General features: G+C 35.7%; 1 protein-coding gene across 1 annotated transcript in view; it reads left to right on the top strand.

Moving 5' to 3' along the window:
- LOC105481432 (serine/threonine kinase 26) overlaps positions 1 to 22,811 on the top strand; it is a 52,625-nt gene that overhangs the window by 11,376 nt on the left and 18,438 nt on the right. The window contains exon 3 of the mRNA XM_071089075.1: positions 19,469 to 19,699. Within this exon, the coding sequence (XP_070945176.1) occupies positions 19,469 to 19,699 (231 nt within the window). The remainder of the gene's footprint in view (positions 1 to 19,468; positions 19,700 to 22,811) is intronic.

Below are 22,811 nucleotides of genomic sequence, written 5' to 3'. Positions count from 1 at the left end.
AATTTGAAGTGCTGGTCACACATCCAAGCAGAGGCAATCAGTAACACGTTTGTTGAAGAGAGGAGATGGAGATTGGTGAATCTTATGTGAAGATAGTAGATGAAATTGTGAGAGATGAAAACAACAAGATTTCCAGTTATCTTTCCAAGAAGCCGAACTCAACTTTGTGTTAAGTTCTACAGCTTCCAAAATCTCATGGTCACCCATGACTTCTGTTTTCCTTAATCTAGGCAGGTTTGTGACTTAGCAAACACCCATCCTCATCATTATATAGTTACCATTGGCCCGTGTGTGCTGTTAAGTAGCCTACTTCAGTTTTTATTGATTGATTTAATTTTATTATTGTTATATAATTTTATTATAATAAATTTTACAATATTAATTTTATTGTTTATTTTGTTATATTTATTTTTATTGTTTTGGTCTGGATAAGCCCCTTAGATGACAAATTCTTACAAATAGAACCTTTCTGTGGAATGATGTTACCATGCTCAGTATGGTTAGGTATTTACTGTAGTAAACAGTTCATTAATGCTTTTATCTTCAAATGCAGACCCTTATTAAGAACATGAAATCTGTTTATGCTTATAGTTGCTAAAATGCAACTTGGCTAAAGTAATATAAATGGCAATATCTTAAATTCCAGTAAGTAGCAATATTTCCCCCACAGGTAGACATTTTTAGACTTATTATATCCCCCCTCAAAAAAAAAAAAAAACAAAACAAAAAAACACAAAAAAACAGACTTAGTAGCTCTGGCTGCATATACACCACCCCCCCCCGACACACACACACACACACATTCACAATCCTGACATTTCAAAGCCGATTTGTATTTATATATGTAAATTCCTGGAAGGGAGAGGAAGTCACTTCTGAATCATTAAAGAAATATCAAACCACTTCCTAGATGGCCTTTCTGCTCTCTGAAATATTCTCGATACCTGTCAGATTCATATATTATCTTTTGCCAACAGGTACCCATAGGAAAACTCTGAGTTTAGTTCAAACAAAGGATTAGAACTGAAAATAAGAGAAGCAAGTAGGGCAACACCAAACAATGTGAGCAAACTTGATTTACCCACCTCATTCACCAACTTTGGACCTAAATCACTTTTCAATTTCTAAAATGAACACACAGCCAACAAAAATGAATCCATCCTTCAGAATCAAAGATTTGCTACCAATGAGGATGTGCAAAAGCATGTGAAGAAATATTCTCTTAAAAAAGTTTGGCTGGGCTCCGTGGCTCATGCCTGTAATCCCAGCACTTTGGGAGGCCAAGGTGGATGGATCACTTGAGGTCAGGAGCTTGAGACCAGTCTGGCCAACATGGTGAAACCCTGCCTCTACTCAAAATACAAAAATTAGCTGGGTGTGGTGGCGCATGCCTATAATCCCAGCTACTCATGAGGCTGAGGGGGGAGAATCGCTTGAACCTGGGAGGCGGAGGTTGCAGTGAACTGAGATCACACCACTGCACTCAAGTCTGGGCTACAGGGTGAGACGCTATCTCAAAATAATAATAATAATTTAAGCTGTATTTAATTATCACTAGAATCCCTAAGTGACTTGCTTCCTCTTCAGGGAGTTAAATTTATTTGGATGTAAAAATGCTGATATGTTTACCTTATACCTCACACTTTATTGTGAAGATTTGTTGGGGATAATGATAGATAAATGGATAGATGAATGAATGTATATATGCACCCTCAATATGTATTGCACATGAAGTATATTTTACATTTGAAAATACTTTTAATCTATTTTTTAAAAATAAGGCTCAATATTTGCCTACAGAGTTTTTAATAAACTATACTAATAGTAGATACAACTATGTTTTAAAAGTAGAAAAATTCATTGTCAAAATAAAAATGAATAACAGGATGGTCACTAAGTTCAAGGAGCAGAAAAATATCATTTGAAAATGTCATTTAAGAAGGTCTGCAAATTAAAGGAAATCAATGTAATTTATGTAAAAATATGTATTCAGTAAAAATTGTGGTGTCCATGGACTTGCTAAATATTTTTATTATATGAAAATATATGGAAAATACATAGAATTCTTTACCTCATTTAAAGCCTCATTTATTGGAAGGTAAAAACATGTGAGTATGTACCTATGTCTAAATATATAATAGCATTGTCAGTATTTTACACATGACGCACTTTTATTGTAGCACATGTTGCACGTTTATCGTGGCTAGTTCTTTCTACCTTTGATATTTAAACTCTTAGTATTCCTGAAGAAATTGAACTCACAGCAGTCTATAACATACAGAGTACAGATCATGGGAAATGGTTTTTAATGAAATTCAATACCAATGTTAAGCAGTTTTAGTGAATTAGGATTGAATTGAACATTATCTAGGATTATATTTATCAAGATTTTCAATTCTTTGCTTAATTTTTCCTGTAGAATAATTTTGCAGAGAATCATTGCATTAAAGGAACTGTTTTGATATATATTTGTTTACTTGTTAGTAAAATCAGAGATATGTGGACAGTAAACGAATGACTTCTACTTCACAGAAACTTGTCATCATTGTCTAAGCTCTTATTTTGAAGCTCAAATTGTTATAAGTACTTAACACTATAGATTCTAAGGGATAGAGAATGGAAGGGACTAGGCATTGAATTCTGTTTCTGTGACAAAATCTTGTACCCGGAGAGCTGCGTTCTTTTTTTTTTTTTTTTTTTTTTTTTTTTTTTTTTTTAACTATTTATCTCTTCATGAAAAATGGTGACTGTCACTGAAAGATCTTTTTTACTCTGTCACAGGCTTCTCAAAGGGCACATAAAATGAAAACGTGGGATTCAGCTAGTTAAATAATGAATCAATTTCGAGGTTTTAGCATAGGTGACACCTCCATGGTCGTCTTTTTGGACTGTGATTTCTGGTAATAGCAAGTGAAAAAAAACTATTACGGCCGTTGCTATGGATCTTCTATCTGCTGAGGTTCAGGCATCGTTTTTGGAGGCTGCGGTGTAAACCCTGCTTAGGGAAGGTAGAATTTCATAATAACAGAGGATTACTGCTGCCTCATGAGCAAACAGAAAATGTAGGTGAGGGAAAAGGTGTTGGACTCTGGAAGAACAGAAAAACAGTATTTCCAAGGAAGGGGAAAAGTAATCCTTTGCTTTAAAGATTGAGAATTCTTTCTGTATTTTTTTAGAATGGGAAATTTCTCTACTTTCTGCAGAGATGAGAAAAAGCTAACAGAAAAGGAAATTGGGGAGGTAATAGTAATTCGTTTTTTCTTGTTGTGTGTGACTTTTGTGATAAAAGTGACATTACATAATTAATTTGTTATGGCAAGAAAATGTCTAAAGAGCCTTTTTGTTTGGTAGAAAGCTTGTGCAAGATCAGGGAAAAGATCTAACATAATGGGAATGGTGATTACAGTTGCTTTTCTATTTAAGATGTGCAATTTTGGTAGCATGTGTATTGGACCAATAAATCGTTTCTAGACACTTGTAGTCATTTTGGGTGGCCTTTTTTTTTTCCCTTGGTAGCCAAAATGAATACTTTTCATTAATAAAGAAAGATGCCAGAATATCTCTCACTTGATTTTACTTGGCTAATTTGAACTGCTATTTTGTGGGGAGCGGGGGGCTAAAGAGGAGGCTCATTTTAAAATGACTGGACTTAATATCATTGTTATTTTTCCAGTAAGTTCTGGCATTAAACGTCTCCCTTGGGGAATGATTAAAACAGTTCTGTGGAGCATTTCAAGGCTGAGTAGCATCTCATATATACTCTAAAATAAGTTTGCCTAATGACTTTTTAGCACCACTTGATTTATGTTTTGGCTAAGAGTTCTAAATAGTAGTAGTCCAATTACTTTTTTCTAGGAATATTTGCAGATACTACATACTGTATTGTTTACATTATTAACTTTTGACTTTACAGTAGTTTAAAAGGTATAAATGTCTTTATGCTTAAAACAAACAAACAAACAAAAACACTGTTTTCTCTATCCTATTCCAAGATAGAGACAGTTCTCTCCCTTTGTCCACCCACATGCCTGGATTCTGGGTCAATCTGTGTAACTAGAAGTGTTTTAATTTGATTACTCTGGGGTGTATTTTTGATGGTAGTGCATCATGAAATTATAGTATAGGTGTGATCTTGGTTGAAAGATAAAGCACATTTTAGATATTTTTTAAAAATTTCTTTACCTGAAAAGATTATCTGTTAATTGTGAAAGAATACTTTTTATTTAATATGGCCAAGTGGCTCCAGAGCTTGATACTTTATTTTTTTTTTCCCTGATAGGACACTAAATCATTTCCTCCTACTAGAATGAATGAAGAATGTAGTGTATGCTGTTCCACTATACTGTGAAATTGCCTGTGTGCCTCTCTGCAAATGTAAAGTAAAGGGATTGCATAGGTAATCCTTAAGCTCTAAAACTGAGTTTTGGAGATTCTACTCAGGAGTTGGGACTAGGTTATTATTTGTAAAAGACAGGGTACACACAACATTTTATATATTGAAGGGATCAGGTACTCATTCCAGGCAAATTTTGAATTTGATGTAAATAATTTTTAACTGAAGCAATGAATGTGTAATTATGCTTTTACTGTGTGTAATGAATTTTCTGCTAAGAGGTAGAAAGGCTATAATGTTTGGCTTATGCTTTGGACAAAAGGAAAGTTCTTTGAAATTTTGGATTGTTAGGTTCTCCCTGACAAATATTTTGATTCCCTGTATTTCTGGAAAATAATGATCATCTACCATCTTCCAGTGGTGCTTTTGGAGCTTTGTTAATTGAATGCAGTCTTTCTCAACCAGAATTCCTCATCTGAACCATAAAACAGAAAATGATTTTAGTTACTGTCTTCTCAATTCTCTCAAGAAGGACATATAAGGAAGCCCAATTTTAGATGCACCATAGAGCAGTTAATTTTTTACATACAAGAATTCTTTAGGGTAGCAGTGGTCAAACTATATCTAAGGGCCAAATACTGTCTGTGACCTAGTCATGTGAGGCCTGCAAGCTAAAAATATTTTTTATATTTTAAAAGGGTTATTTTAAAAAGATGTGACAGAGACTCAGAGACTGTAAAGTGTACCTGACCCACAAAGCTTGAAATATTTAGTATCCGGCCCTTTACAGGAAAGGTTTGCCGATCCCTGCCTTGGGGCATTAAGACTGAGAATTGCTGATCTAAAGAAAGGAAGCATTTTATAGTACTTTCACTGAGGTTGTGGATATAGCATGACAATAGAGAAGATTTTCACTTTACTAAGGTAACTGACTTGCCTATTGCTTCCATTATTGTGATGCTTAATTCAAGGAAAGACCTCAGATCAGAGTAAATAGGCAGATATGTTTCTGTTTGCTTTTTAGAGATACACTTTAACCATGGAATTACATAGAATGTTGTATTGGTAATGACAATGAATGATAAATTACATTTATATGTTTGCATGCAGATACATTTAAATATTTTTCTCAGTTTCTAGAGAAAGAAAATAAAAGTGGGATAATTTTATAAAGTAATATAAAGGAGGACAGGGGAGAAGCTTAATTGCTTTTCTCAGTATTTAAAATTAGATGGCCACATCTATTAGAGAAGGAAAGTGAATAGGGAGTGTTAAGTGTCAGATATAATCACATTTGTTTCCTCCTTGTACTGAGTAAGTGTCTTCACCCTACAATTAACATCTCAGGTACCTTGTCTGAAGTAAGGAGGATAATACTTAATCAAAAATGCATAAAATTATTAGATCATAGCATATGAAGTAATCAGGCTTTACCAATGCCACTTGACTACTTGATTTAGTGGGGGAGGTACCATCCACCATAAAACACGTATTGGTATGTCACAGAATTATCAAAGGAAAGAAAATGACCATCAGCACTTATTTGTAATTTGCTGCTGATTTCCTTTATCTCCGTATTCAGTTAATCATGAAGTTCTATCAGTGTTTTTTCCTGCAAAATATCAGACATCATCTCTTCTTTTGTCACACCATTCTTTTGTCATTAAGTAGACTCCAGGCTGCGTGTAGACATGATGCAGTTACCTAAAACACAACCTTTATTTTTTCACTCATTTGCTGAAAGCTTTCAGCGGCTCCCTACTAGCCTGACCAGAAATTCCGAGGAAAGATGAGTCAAGCCAGGCTTGCTGAGGTGGTCAGGAAAGGCAGTACTAGATAGCTGAGCTGGCTTTCAGACTGGGTATAAATAAGGGAAAGAAAGGGGAGAAATGAAATTAGCCAAGGCAAGAAAGAACAAAAGGAATTCTAAGGTTTCATTTTCCAAAATGTTTTGTAAGTCCTTTTGGTGTAGGCAGTGAGGATTTGTTTGATGAATAGTACTTTCTCTCTGGTTAGGATTGTGAAATGATAGGGTACAAACCAGCTCACCAGCTCAAGTTGTAGATCACTGATCTTTTTGGGTAGTCAGTGTTCAAATGATTTTAATTACTTAGAATTGCTCATCAAGCTGATTTTGGCTATAGCAATTTAAGAACTTATTAAGGAACTTTGTCATTTATCTCCATCCTGAGTTTACTTATTTGTCATTGCTCTCCCCACTCCACCCCCAGCTAGAAATCACTCATTATAAAACTTTTTTAAAAGCCAAGTATTTTATAAGGGTCACTTCTGGTCTTACTGCTTTTTAACGTTCTTAAACAGACTATATAGCATTTTTTTTCTGAAGGAAAAAGATCAACTTTTGTACATGTGTTTAGATTTAGTACTAGATGTTGATTATCACAATTGGAGAATTACAGTTTTGTTAAATTGATTTCTAAATAGACAAGGACTATAAATACCAACTAATATAATGCTTTGTATTTATATTAGCAAAAATTAACTTAGTCATATTTGTGTTGAGAACATAGAAATAGCTTTATGTTTGAAATGATATTTGTTAAAAGATTCAACTCATTAGTAGATATCTCATAATTTCAGTAGCATTTTCTCCTCTATTTGAACATTTGATTTGTCAAACATTTAATTTGTGCTTTGGTAATTTCAGCAATGTCAGCACAGATCAATGGGTGTAAAAATGGGTGAATTTGTACCTCTAGAGATTGGGATTAAGATATTTACAAGTGCTATTGACAATGGGGACAATGGAGTAGGATGGAGATAGGTTTCAGAAATCTTAAAGAAAATGTGGGGACCTTCAAGAGGAGATTAACTCACAACAAAAAGTAGAAGAGTCTTCTGAACTGGAATTATTTGGGAAAGTGAAAATATGACAATATTTAGTGCTTTTTCCCCAAAATGAGTGGTATTCCCCATGCAAAGGAAAGGGAACAGCAATAATAAAATTGTCAGTGAGACTGCTGAAATCTCAGCCCTGTATTGTTAATGCAAGCTACTGTCTCATATATATTGACTGTATCATGGTGCATAGTACGGAGCTTTTCTGTTCATTTGTAGTAGTTCTTCTTAGGCTTTCAGGTACAACTATTTCACACATACACACACACATACCATTTTACTTGGTTTTTAAGTGTATTCTTATTTATTAATGCATTGTTCCAAATCTTTTAAAGAATTAGAGTAATAAAAACTAACAATAAACATTTGTTTAGCCCTGCACACATATACACACACATAAACACAGACTTTGATGATATTTTTCACTTTGGGAAAATGAAAAGGTGGTTATTGAAAGACTAGAGACCATTCTTTTGTTCAATAACTTCCTCTCTTTTTGCCAAGATTAAAATCATTTGCTATTGATGCCATCATGCCATCAATATCATTTTCTTTTGATCATAAAATGTTAAAGCCAGCAGGACCCAAGAGATAATTTTCCCTAGTCCTATGATTCCATTGGATAACTCTTAATAAATACTATTTGATTAAATTTGTTCAGAATATAGATTTGATTAAGGAGGAAAATGTTGGAGGGAAATTATTCTGCAGCCACTTTCTCATTAAGAATGAAAAGGTAAGTCTATGTAAAATTCCACTTTTTCAATCAGTGTTAATTTTCTAAAAGAACTCATGGTGTTAATAATTTAGTGCTGTGCTTACAAGCTTCAAACCTATTGATTTTAATTGGATTTCCACATCTAGAAGAAAGATAGGCAGTGAGCAAATCAATTTTGTTTTAATCCAATGCATTTTAATAAGTGTGCTAAAGATTCACCATAACATTACCCATGATAGTTCGATATTTGCTATAAGGGGCTGCTGCCTTAGATTCTAACCAAAGGCATTTATTTCTGAAAGTACTAGAATGACATCCTTTTATTTTCCCTCTAATATGGATAGCATAAAATGAGGCTCTCAGCATCTGTCACTTCAAAGTGCCCTGTGTGGGTTTGATTAAATAATGGCCTGAATAAATTAGGATACCTGTTTTATCATTTATATATTAAGAGAGTCTTTGTCTTTCTTTCATTGTATGGCCTTTTCCCCCTTTCCAAATGAATATTTTATAGTTAGGTCTTGTTATCAATCCCAGGCCATATTTATGTAATGTCCTGTTTAGTCAGTAATAATTCCTGTAATTTTAACATTAATGCTCATGGTTAAACCTGACGCCTGGTTGAATTGTGTATTTCTATGTGTATTTCTATATGTATTTAGCACAATGAAATGAAAAGAAATTTACAGCAGAGTGGTATGCAAACTGTGGCTCTTCAAGGCCTCTAATCTTTGCATTAGAGTATGAAATCATCCTGGATGCTCCAGGACATACAGTAGTCATGTGGTTCTGGTTAATAGTGATTGCAGATGTGCTTCTAGAATCAGATTTTTATATACCACTGATATGCATCCTTGTGTGTGTGGCTACTACCAACTCCTCTTTGAGTATAGCTCCATATTCTTTCGAGAATTGCTGTTTTGCAACCCAAAGAACTCTCTCCAGTTGAAAAAAAAAAATCTCAAAGTTGTGATTTCGCAAAGTTTTTATTATGTTAATCACATGAAAATAGGGATTGACTTAAAATTTCACACCTATGTTAACATCTGTCAGTTTATTGAATATAATCTCCCTTTCGCCAAAAGTCAGAAGTCAAGTTGCAAATGAAAAGACAATCACACACCAAAGATTTCATTTTAGGAGGGCCCCCAGGTAAATACCCTGCAATCATCCAACGGCCATGGTCTATAAAGGGCCATACTGGATACTGTGAGGATAGCTGCCACTGAGTAAGGCAGAGCCCTATCCTTAATAAACCTACTATTGAAAATAGAAAGTCATGGCAATGAAAGAGAATGCAAACATAATAAAATGTGTGCTCCAATGGAGGCACAAGTAAAGGCCTGTGGGAGGGCAGAAGATGAAGCAATGGATTGGTTAATCAGGTTCCCCTAGGGGGATGAGAAGGCTTGTTTTGTTTTTAATTAAAGATGCTGCAATTTTCAGAGATGGAGAAGGAGAAGCAAGGTATTGTAGACTGAGAAAATGGCATGAGTCAAAGGCTCAAAAATTTAAAAATAGAGTCATTTCCTAATGGATCACTGTATTTAAGTTTGTATGTCTAAGGTATTACCTACTGAAGCATTGGGCCTGAAATATGTTAAGATATCCCTGGAAATTTCCCTTTGGACACTTAGTTTCACTGGATGTTCAAATTCTCTTTATACACACACACACACACACACACAGAGATCTACATATATATCTATATATATATAGAGAGAGAGATCTATAGATATATATCTATATATACAGAGAAACATGTATATAGATCTATATAGAGAAACATATATATATATGTGTATATATATGTTACTTTCTGGGTACTACTTTATGTTCTGAGTGAATTTACTTCACACCTAAAGGAGAGAAAGACAAATAGAACTTTAGTTCCTGTATGAGCTGAACTTATTAGGTCCTTATTTAGGTCCTGTATGAGCTGTGTGAACCCCTTGATTTCCTCTGGGACAGTCATGTGTATATAATGGGACATGGCCAGTGTGAAAGATGAGAAATCAGTCTGGACAATGACTCATTCTGCTGCTCTTTATCTATTCTTGGTGTCTAGGCCAACTTCATTACAGTATTAGAGTGTTGGGGCTTGAATACGGTCTACTAGTGATTTTGAATTTCTTACTGGAACAGTGGAGTGGTATATAATTTTCATTTGAGCTATTGTGTGCTGTTATAGGCTTGGCCACACGGCCAATACCAATGAATCCATTACCTTGTTTCAAAACTAGGGTTGGTGATTGCTAGTGATCAAGGAAGGAGAACAAAGAGACTTGGCTTCTAATACTTCACAGATTCACACAGCTTCAGAGCAGTAAGGAATTTAAAGATTGAATCCACCTCTCTCCCTCATACAGATGGTGAAATCGACATTAAATCACTGATTTCTTGTAATTTTCAAGATAAGTGAAATTAAGTCAATTTTTTCCTGACCTCTCTGCTCTCTTTACCTCTGTAGTACTTATAAGAAACCAGACCTCCTTTTTCCTTTGGAATGGCTGTAAGGTCAGAGAGGAATTAGCTAAATGATGCAATGGAATTTGCATCCAGCATTTATTGTGATGATAGCCTTGACTTTTGGTTTATTGAGAGAAGAATGTGATTGTTTGCAGGATGTTTCCTTCCCTTTACCCACGGATATAATTAAAGGTTTAAGGGAACTTCAGATCCCAGAGAGTTAGTTAAAAAAAAAAAAATTAGTTATTTCTTTTCACTTAAAAGGGCGTATATCCAAAGGTGATTTACCTGGTTGAACAAAATAATCTGACGTTTCTTCTTTTAATTAAAATAACAGGAATGTAAAGACCTACATATTTGGGAAATGGAGCTAATGAAAGTGCTGCCTATTATTACTTTGGTTCTTGCTTGAGGATTTTTAAGATAAGGAAAGTTATTAAATTTATTCTCTTTCTATATTTCATTTTTCTTTGGAAAAATGTGATATGTGGTTAAGTGACAATAGAATCAAAGAAATGTCTCATTCTTCTTTACCCCATTGTAAAATGAACTGTCTTATAAACATGTAAAGAACAGCATTCTTCGCATCCCAGAATGTATCCTGCTTGCTTCCTTGTTCTTTTCCTCTGATCTGAGCTCGGGTAAAAAGAGGAATGCAAGTTAGGAGGCAGAGGAAACTCTTCTCCTATCCTCTATTGAGTAGGAGGAATTAAGATGAAGGAATATTATCAATTATTCTTTTGTTCTTAAAGAGGAAGTAGACTCAAAATTATTAATCAGGAGAAACTCCTCAAACTGCTATGTTATTCATACGCTATGTCAAAATCTTTTGTAATAATTTAAATGAAATTATCCTTTACTAAAATATCTCCATTCTAAGTATTTTTGCTAATGAGATGCATTTAAAAATAAGAATAATAAAATAAAGAGAAGATGAAAAAGTACTTATACATTTAATTTTATTTCTGCCTTATGAACACGTTTTTCCTGTTGCTATGCACAAAATTGCCGAAAGTTTAAACAGTTGCCTTAATAGTACGAAATAATACTGTGTTAGACCTTTGACTTTATGCTTCACCATTGAGACCAGGGTTGGAGTGCTGTTGCCTCACTCATCTCAAAACTGCCTTTTAAGTGGGTAGGTAAAGATAAGGAGTCAACTGTGAGTTGATAAAACGCTGTCTGATGACCACAAGGAAGCCCAGGGTTGATGTAATGACATATTCTACTACATTTCATTTATCTCATTTCATGCATGTAAAATCTGGGAATTTGACTGCAACTTTATGTTGCAAAGGCAAGTTATAATAAACTTTGAGAAAGATGTAAAAATGTGAGTATACTGTAAAAATAGGTAAGCTAATACTATTTTCATTGTACACTTAGTTAAAATATTTTGAGTCCTTATAAATATGGAAATACAAACTTAAATGACTGTCCGCATAAAGAAATTTAACTTCAAGCCAAATTCTTCATGTTTAATTTGAAACATATACAGACATACTTAATTTTTATCTTAGTTCTTATTCTGTCATATGCAAAATATAGTGGAGCTAAGTATTTTACTTCAGAAATATAAATCATAGAGATCTCTTAAGAATTCCATAAAATTTTATCTGATAACTTGTAATATGAACCTGAAGTTGTGCAAAGTAAAAAATTACTTTGCTAACATCACATTCTTCAAAGGTTGAGAAAATTTTGTCAGGAGTTTATTTTATCCTTCTGATTATTAAAGTAATCTGAGCATGCATGGTCATTTGAACAATTCTAGGCCTGCATAAACCTAGCACAAAATTAACAGTTGATGCTAAATGTTGTTTTTTATTCCTGGACAATTTCATCAATTTGTGAGGGTTTTTTAATGAACAGAACTGGAAACCTTAGTATCAAGGGTTACTGAAGTCTACAACAAATCACTGATAAAGCTGGAATTGGAGCTGTTGGCTTCTTGACATTGGATCCTATGGGAATCATGATATGGAATAGCATCACTACTTTATCTCCTACACTCTAGAGGCTAACCCATTCCAATCTTGTTATTGACATGGAAAAAAAATAGTCTGAGAAACGCCAGAAAGTCAAGATTACTTACGGATCATTTTTCTTTAAAATGGTGATATGAAATATTTGGTAGTTGTGCATACATATGGGGGCCAATCAATTGCATAGTGGTTCAATAATTATAAAAAATTATATCATTTCCAGCAACATCTTTCCCACCAACCCCCAACCACCACAGTCTGGTTACCATTCTACTCTAGTTCTATGAGGTCAGTTTTTTAGATTCCACATGTGAGTGAGATAATGCAGTATTTGTCTTTCTGTGCCTAGCTTACTTCACTTAGCATACTGTCTTGCAGGATCATCCATGTTGTTGCAAATGATTGGTAAAAGGATACAAAATTTTAGTTAGGAGGAGTAGGTTCAGAAGATATACTATACAACATGGTGATATAATTAATAATAACATATTGTATTATTGAAAAATGCTAATGGAGTGGATGTTAAGTGTTCTCACCACAAAGATAAGAAATATAGCATGTAATGCATGTTAATTAGCTAGATTTAGTCATTTCACAATGTATATGCCGTATATTTCAAAACATCTTGTTGTATATGATAAATACATACAATTTTGTCAATTTAAAAATATTAATAAAAATTATATCAGTTGAAATATAGAAAAGTCCTATTTAAAATTTTTCCAATTCTTTTAAGTTTAAATTTTTCAAATTCTTTAAGCATTGGGATAGTACGGAGTAGACATTGGACAATTGTGTGATCTCTTTATAATGGAAAATAATTTTGGTTTTATAGCAAAAGGGGGTATAGTTTAAATTACAAATAAATCCAAGCTGTAGTGAAGGAACCTTAGACATGACAGTCAGGAGATTTGCATTCAAATTTAAGCTTTGCTACTAGTTAACTACTTATATCTTTGAACAATTTGTAACCTCTCCAGGGTATAGTTTCCTCCCTGTAAAAATAGATTTTGGACAACAAGTTTGCTAAGTTCCTGTTCATCTCAAAGATTATCTAATTCTTTTAACCTCAAGACTCTGTATCTCTTCTTAACTTCTCTAAGATTTACCTTCATTTTAACGTAAATGGCCTTAAATTACATAGCTTCCATTTGGTGATCCTAGCTTAGGACAAAACGGGTATACAATAAGTGCTTGTTGCTGATGGTGATGATAAAGAGTTGGATTGAATGACCTATATACATTTCCCTCCATTTCTAAAAGCCTGTGATTGAGAGAGCAGTCAATTGTATTTGGATTATATCTGGCACTTAAAAAAAGATAGTGTCCTGTTTTCTCCAACTCAGCACTAGTAAGAGTTATATGGCTGGTTGACTTTAAAATTCTGGGGTTTTTTGTTTTTGTTTTTGTTGTTGTTGTTGTTCCTTTGTTTTTTGTTTTGTTTTGTTTTTGTTTTGTTTTGTTTTGTTTTGAGAAAGGCTCTCACTGTGTTGCCCAGGCTGGAGTGCAGTGGTGCGATCATGGTTCACTGCAGCCTCGCGCTTCTAGGCTCAGGTGGTCCTCCCATCTCAGCCTCTTGAGTAGCTGGGACAACAGGCACGTGCCACCACGCCTGGCTAATTTTTTGTATTTCTTTTTTAGTAGAGACAGGGTTTCACCATGTTGCCCAGGCTTGTCTCGGACTCAACTAGGCTCAAACGATCCACCTGTCTCAGCCTCCGGAAGTGCTGGGATTATAGGCATGAGCCACTGCACCTGGCCTAAATCTCCTTTTTTTTTTTTTAAAAAAAAAAGAATGATATGTTGATTAGGAAACACTCAGCAAACATTTTAGGCAATGTTCATAAGGGCAAGTGAAAAATCTTAACACAGACGATCATAGTAGAATAGTAATTTAATTTGAGACTCATAAACCAACTAGAGAATGACTTTTATTTGTATGCATTCTGCTTCTTAGATGACAGGAAACTGTATGTACATGGAAGTAATACAGAAAAGCATTTCATCTCTAGCCTGGGAGAACTGATTTGATAAATTTAAACAGGTAGCTAACTAGGTGTATCTCTAGTTTAGTACATTGTTAGGCTGAAGTTTTTAGTTGCTCTCTGTGATTGTCAGGGCACTTTGTATTCACTTCAAGTCACTCCTGGTGTTCCCACTTGAGGATTTCAAGGAAATAAGAAATCTTCTTTTAAGCCTTGATATCATTAGCACATTATTTGCTCATTTCCTGTAACACTCCTCCTCATCAATGAGTCACTGATAGGCCTACACATGGGCCAGTCTTTGTGAAATGCAAAAAGTTATTTTATAGCTAGAGCATTCATAGTATGGGCTTTATTAAGGTAGGAAGGCAAGTGCAAAACAATTCAACCTTACTCAACTTGGTTCTTAGTTCTGGAAGGTTCTTTTAGGACACCTGAGTTGAACCCTTCCAGGTCAAATCCTGTGAGAAATCTGCCTCCTCTTCCTTACATCTATTATGTTTTTACTCTCAGTCCCAGAGTCTTACTGGGGGTCTTAGTTAGCTTGCTCAAATTCAAAGAACTAGTTTTTTTACCTTGATTCTTTCTCACATTTTGCTCTCCAGGTCCCCATTCTGTGAGAACTCCAAGACTCATTCTGAATCTGTCTTCAATTTTCTTGTTTCTCCTGGCCACCAATTCCTAATGCCCCCCTCCACAAGTTGACCCATTTTCTACTAACTAGATCTAAACTTTTATCCTTCATCAGTGTTGGCTGTTATCCTCAAAACTGTGTCATCAATCACATCTTAACCTATTATAGGCCCTATCAATGATACATAGACTATATTGGGTGTAAACAATGTTTAATAATATGTGCACAAAGAGTATGGGATATATTGCTTGTGTTTTGACAAACATTGTGTTTCTAATCTTGAGTCATCCCTCGGGGTTCCAGGATACCTTCTTCTCCTGTGTATACCAAATTGGTGCATACTCAAGTCATGCAGTCGACCCTGCAGAACCCACATATATAAAAAGTCAGCCTTCCCTATACATGGGTTTCACATTCAGGAAATATTGTATCTTTGATCTGTGTTTGGTTGAAAAAAATTCGTGTGTAAGTGAACCTGTACAGTTCAAACCCATGTTGTTCAAGAGTCACCAGTGCTAATTTTAGAGACATGTCCTTAGAAGAAGTGTTGCAGACTTCATTTTTAAAAATATAGGTATGTATAGTAAATGCCAAAGTCCTCTTGGTTTTACTTTAATCTCCAAGTTGTCCACTTTTAGTGTACAAAATTAAATGAGACCCATATGCTTGCCTGGGAAAAATAAGGATAATTGGTTCCCTGTAATCACGGATACAAATTTCACATCCATCTGCTTAGTGGTTCTCAAGTGCTGATGTCAAGACTAATATTCAAATGACTACACAGGAATCATATGGGATGCTTTTTCAGAAGTATTGCTTGCAAGGCCCCAATCTTAGATAGGCTGAATCAGTAGTTTTGGGGTAAGGCCTAAGTATCCACATTTTAAAAATGATATAAGCAGTTCTAATGTATAGCCAGGATCAGAGAGCACTTAGAGAACTTGTAAGAGTTCTTTCGGCTCTCTGTTTCTGTGGTTTAAGTATCCAAGAAGCCTTCTATCTGCTCCTGACTTTACACAGAAGACAAACAAGATGTTCACTTAACATTGTTTCCTTCTGGACTTTCTTCAGAGTATTTCCATACTAAATAGTTGTTGTTGTTATTGTTGTTTTAGTGGTAATGATACCTTCTGAATAAGACTTAAATTTCTAACAGTGTACTTAAAGCTGAAGAGTGCAAATTCAAGTTAAATAACAGGTAAAACAGGGCCAAGGAGTAATCTGATTGTCCTGAGGAGGTGTATCTGTGAGGTTTTCGTTTTTGTAGCCCTGTTTTGGTATGGCATGTGGAAGTCGTCTGCCATTAATAAGTCAATATGAGGTTAATTTAGCAGTTCCTCCTATTTGACACTACAGAACATAGAGCTCTTTTTTGGGGGCAGCTTTGAGAAGGCAATACAAACGCAGATAGAGTAATACATTGTGATTTTTGCAGTAGAGGTAAGGAATATTTAGAAATTTCAGTGTTTTTTATTATTATATTTAAGTTCTGGGGTACATGTGCAGAACATGCAGGTTTGTTACATAGGTATACATGTGCCTGTTGGTTTGCTGCACCCATCAACTCGTTATTTATATTAGGTATTTCTGCTAATGCTATCCCTCCCCAAGCCCCTACCCCCTGACAGGCCCTGATGTGTGATGTTCCCCTCCCTGTTTCCATGTGTTCTCATTGTTCAACTCCCACTTATGAGTGAGAACATGCAGTATTTGGTTTTCTCTTCTTGTGTTACTTTGCTGAGAATGATGGTTTCCAGTTTCATCCATGTCCCTGAAAAGGACATGAACTCATCCTTTTTTATAGCTGCATAGTATTCCATGGTGTATATGTGCCACGTTTTCTTTATCCAGTCTGTCATTGATGGGCATTTGGGTTGGAATTTCAGTAATCTTAAACGAATATTTGATTTGGGAGCTGACTTTTCTCAGAGGTTCCAAAGAATGATGGGAATGATTAGGCAAACTAGATTCTTTATTTAAGTGGCTTTTAATTGCATTCCTTGGGATGTTTGCTATTTATTTACTTGATCTTTGCCCTTGTGCTAAAAACAGGAAGGAAACCTGTCTTAACAAAGACTTAGGATACTTTAGTTTAAAATGATGAAGGGGGAATTATAACTTTTGTATTATCTATCAGGGATTCACGATTAGTAAATGTGGCAGGGGTCTCTATCCCTTAGCTAGCTAGGGAAGTGAGGTTATATTAGTGAAATCTTGTTTTCATGATTCCCTCCACTCTGAAAGTTGGTGTTTTGTAGGAGCAGTGTTAGACCCAAAATAAAAGAGTAGGAAGTGCAAACATTGTGTAAATGATGGATCTTTCTCTTTTTCTGTGTCTAACTTGCTATTCCTCAATTTAAAATCTTAAACTATATCCATGGATTAGGGTTTACTTCAGTGCTTCTTTAAAATGCAAAATGTGATCTGGTTTTAAATTTTTTGATTTACATATTTGCAAGAACCCATTTATTGTAGGAAGCAAGGAACAGCCGTATCCTCCCTCAAGTTGACTGTTTCAATCAAATCCTTTTAAAACACTAATTAGGAAGATGAAGATTTCATTTTTGTTCCTTAACAACAGAAGATTCTTGTTTAAAGTTAATGAATACATACACTTCCCAGAGTGTCTTATCAGAAGATATATCCTATGTGTCTTCAAATAAATGATACATTTCCAAATTTTAGAATTGTTTTATAACTGTGTCAGGAAAACGGAAATACTTTTTTTCCAAAGGAATTTATAAGGAGTGAACCCATCACCAAACTATGTAGTAAGTATTTTTTCCACAAGGTATTACAAAACCAAGAACCATCACCAAAAGTAGGAAGAGGTAACTGTGGGTTAGCCACTATGTATTAGTAGTCACAATGAAATACAAGGTCTTGGTAAAAGAGGACACCAAGGAAATCAATAATGATGGCACTCAAGTTTTTGAGAAGGTATTATAACAAAATATGAGCATTAAAAATGCATTTGCAACCTACTGGAAGCCTAAACTATTTTTAAAAGCCCGTATGGAAAGCTCAAGATGTGTTTGTTCCATGTGGGTACTGGAGGTGGGTGGGGATACACAAGTAGCTTGCAGTTTCAGAGACTTCTATATGGAAAGTACAACTTTTAGAAATGGAAAAACATCCAATCAGAAAGAATGGGGAAGCTTATAAGGTAAACAGGTCATGTACAAACTGTATTTTAGGCTGTGTAAAAAGAGAACTTGGTGAAATTCTTTAAAAGCAGTCATGGGTCTTGGAGTTACCTCAAAAGGTAGTGGTTTACTGGAGTAGTAGTGTGTCCAGTTGGTGATCATGGTGCAAAGAACTTGATAAGAGAAAAACAATATTTTCAGTGGCCTCTTTGTCTAATAAGGAAGATAAAAGGGACACGCTGACTCCATAATAGTCTTCTGAAATTGACGATGAAATGAAACTAGGTAAAATTGTAGTAAATGAACAGATATTCTATGTACAGTTGACAAATTAGACACAGATAGCTAACCAGAACTTGATAGAATCCTCCTATATTTTGAAGAAACTCAAAGTTTTTGATTAATAAAGCACTTAATGTGCTTTTGGCAGGGTTGGCCATCTTGAGTTTCTACTTGATCAGCAGTATATTTCCAGCAATATGAGTTTAAGTAAGTATAAGTATATAAAGTTTGTCTTGGGGTAAAATTTTAATTCAAAATTGTATATTATAAGATACAGAATATTTCTGAATCAGGAAACAACAGTGAATTTATAAATCTAAGTCATGCCTATACATTTGTTAACCTTAAAAGCCTACGCTTCTTCCAGATTTTATTGAAGTGTTAAATTATTCTGGATCTTCACTGTGAGATGAGTTGTGAAAGTTCAATGTATTACCATTTTCTCATGATTACTAGCAATTAGTACAAAGGTATAGAATCTTAGTTCAACTATTGATGATAACATTTCACATAGATAAGATTCCAACTAAAGAAAAATAAAGACCTGTAAAGCCTGGAGTCTTTTGCGGTCTGTATTATTTAGATGGCGGTTTGGAAGTAGAGCTAAGATGATTGGGATATGCGAGTTGGAGAGAGAGGAGAGTTAAAAGGTAATATTGGCAGAATGTTAGAAACTTAAAACAGTTCACCTTAGCTTAGGTTAGATATTCTCCCACTATTGCTACATTTGCATTAATGTGTAAACTGTGTATAATCAGCAGCTTTATTCCAAAAAGTGCCTGATGTTTTGGCATGCACCGATTGTATTTGCTGTGTGAGAATGTTTGTGGTAGCAGGATCAGCTAAGCTCAGTTAGTGTGTGTGTTTCACTAGAATATGGACTAGCTGCCTGTTTGGGATCACAGTTGTTCTAACAAAGCACATATGGGGAGTCAAAGAAGTTTGTATGCTTTTACAAAAATTTGTTATTGTCTTATGTGATTTAGTTTCCTTCATTAAAAAAATCTGATTCAAAACGTTTGTGTTCTTTCTTTTTCTCTCTCCCCACTCCCTTTAGAATAACATAGCTGATCCAGAAGAACTGTTCACAAAATTAGAGCGCATTGGGAAAGGCTCATTTGGGGAAGTTTTCAAAGGAATTGATAACCGTACCCAGCAAGTCGTTGCTATTAAAATCATAGACCTTGAGGAAGCCGAAGATGAAATAGAAGACATTCAGCAAGAAATAACTGTCTTGAGTCAATGTGACAGCTCATATGTGACAAAATACTATGGGTCATATTTAAAGGTAATGTGTGTGCTGTATGATTTAAGTCATAAGGTATTTTCATTAGAAGTTTTTTAATTCTATTTTTTTGAAAGGCAATGTCTTAAATTAGGATTTGGCAGTCTATGGCCTCCAGGCAGAATCCAGCTCCATTTATAGTGCCAAATAAACCGTTGTTAGATTTAGCAGCTGTATCCTGAATGCATCCCAGTACTCAGCTGCACCCCTTTTCCACACCTGAACTTTTGGTTTGACGGAGGAGCAGAAATGCAGCTGGTCCTGGAGACATATCCTTTGTCAGGAAAGAGCTATCCCCCTGCATTTCCAGACACTATTCTCAATGGTCTTGACTGTCTCAACCTCAGAATTGATGGAACATGTAAGTATGTCATTTATTTCATTGAGTTGTGGTAGTTATTTACACATTTGTCTCCCCCACCAGGTTGTGAACTCCTTCATAGCAGGTAGTTTAGCTTAATCAGTTCTGGTACTTACATCCCTTGGCACAGGGTATGGCACATCTTAAGCACGTGATAAATATTTGTTAAAATGGAATTAAGTGGAATAACATCTGCCTCTGCCTCCAAATAAAAGTTGGATTTTTACTGGTTCCAGGATCATGGGATTAGCAGATACCTAAAGTTCCAGCAGATGGAGATGTTACTACATAGCAGAAAACTGGTTGGTAAAACCCACTGGTTCTTGGGTTCCATAGTTAGAAGTCAGGATTTGTGTCTGTTGAAATGTGAACAATAAATAGCTGAAAAAAAAAAGCCTCCACGAATTCTAGCTTAGTTTGCAGTTTGAATCATTTTTAAATTAAAACTGTTTATCCTTGTATTGCAGTTTTTCAAATGAAGACTGTACTAGATCTTTGCCAGTCAGGGTTTAAAAGGAGGGAAGTGTTTGTTGTTACTGGTTGATCTATAGGCCAAAAAGAGTGTATCTATAACTAATTAAGCTGTTGACCTGCGTAAAAATTAATGCTATCATTTTTTGCTCTGCTGACCAAATAAAACTTCGAATATCCATCTATACCTTTACCAAATAACCTGTCTTCAAGTTTACAGATTCTTTCTTCTGTTTGATTAGTTCTGCTATTGACACTTTATTGTATTGTGTCATTTCATTCATTGTATTTTTCAGCTCTAAAATTTCTGAGTTTTTAAAATGATTTAATCTCCTTGTTAAATTTATCATTTTGTTCTTTTATTGTTTTCCTGATTTCACTTGTTTCTTTGTATTTTCTTAAAGGTTGCTGAGCTTCCTTGATACAATTATTTTAAATTATTTGTCAGGCAGTGTATAAATCTCCATTTATTTGGAGTCAACTACTGGGAAACTATTGTGTTCTTTTGGTGATGAGATGTCTCCTTGGTTTTTCATGTTTATTATTGCCTTTTGTTGACGTCTCTGCAGTTGGTAGAGCAATCGCCTCTTCCAGACATTACAGGTTTCAATGTGAAAAGACCTTCCTCTGTAGGACGGTGTGAGAGCAATGGCTGGGTGGGTTGCAGTGGTTCTGGCTCCAATGAGGGCATAGGAGCATAGTCCCTGTGCAGCTTTGTCATTTGAGATTAGTGTTGACAAAGATTGCAGGGATCCCCAGTGGTCAATACCTTGGGTGTCTACAACAGTGGTGAGGGCTGTTTGAGGTCTTTGGTGGCGAGAACTGCTAGGGTCCCCCCAGTCTCTTTTTCTTCCACAAGAGAAATCATTGCTGAGTAGATCCCTTTTGGCGTTGGGTCTGGCTTGTGGGCCCACTTGAGGTGGCACTAATGTCTAGTGAGTGATGCCCATGGAGTGGCCACAGAACTAAGGCTTTAAGCATAGGCATATCTGGAGGGACATGCTCTGGGGCCCAAGCCAATAGTAATACCAATGTCCTAGGTACAAATACCCACTACTGCTGCACAAGGCTACAGTGGCTGTAAGGGTGGGGTGGAGCCTAGCTATTTGTAGCATCTGAACTGGTGTCTGGAGCATAGGCACGCTCAGAGGTACCTTGTCTTCAGAGCCTGGGATGTGAGCTAGCTCACTATGCCAGTGATTGGCTCAAGTGTCTGAGCTGTGGGTGGGTGTAGTACAACCACTCAGCTGGTCTGGAGTCCAGAACTCAGGCTAGCTTTCAGTGGTGACTGTGTGGATGTCCGGAGCATAGGCACACTGAGAGAAACCTTGGTTCCAGGGCCCTGGGGTGTGAGCTAGCTCACTGTGGCAGTAGCTCCAATATCTGAGGTATGGTTGAGCTCAGAGAAGACACAGAAACTGGGTCTGTAGTGCGGGCACTAGTGGAGCAGCCATGACTTAGAGGTCAGGAGCCTGCACCAGTTTTGAGAGTGGTGGCTTCTTTCTCCATGTGGCTCAACAATGTCTTCTTCTTGAGATGAAAGAGTTTTGTAGTCATGTATCCCTCTCTGGGGTTCCCTGGCAGAAATGGCTGTTGGCTACCTCAGCAGCAAGGGAGGCCAGTGTCCTCTGCAGAGCAGGCCACTGGGGACCATGATGGCTTCTACTGTGTAGTGATACCAGTAGCCTCCACCTTTTATCTTTGTTCCTAGACATTTCCTGGCCTCTCAGGTATGCTGATCTCATCAGTGATCCTTTCTGTGGAGATATTCTTTCTTTTTTCTCCACTGTGTTGCTGCAGATTGTTAAATGGGTCCTTGAATCCTTCCAGGGTTACTTGGGTTTGTGGATAGCTGTCTATATTTGGGATTTTTTTTTATGTATATGTGGAGGAAGGGGGTGATTAAAACTGGTATCTCCTCTGCCATCTTGGTGACTTTGTCATCACTTTCTTGATCTATCTGTATCTATATTCATTAATACTGATATAGAAATTCATCACAAATTTCACTGCCTGTTTACAAAACCTGACTTATTCTAATATTAGATGTATGTGGAATGAATGCATAGTAGAATGAATCATTAAACAGCCAAACAACCACTATGTATTATACACTGTATTAGGTGCTAAGGATAAAAAAATGATCAAACTCACTACTGCCGTCAAGGCACTCATAGTCCAGTATTGCACTGAAATGATGCAGATTCTATGGTTAAAGTATGCACAAGGTATAGATGATACACAAATAAATAAGTAGTCACTTCTGTCCTTTTCAGGAGTGGC

Source organism: Macaca nemestrina, chromosome X (genome assembly GCF_043159975.1).
Source record: "Macaca nemestrina isolate mMacNem1 chromosome X, mMacNem.hap1, whole genome shotgun sequence".
Lineage (NCBI taxonomy): Eukaryota > Metazoa > Chordata > Mammalia > Primates > Cercopithecidae > Macaca > Macaca nemestrina.
This window is presented reverse-complemented; position numbering and strand designations above follow the sequence as displayed.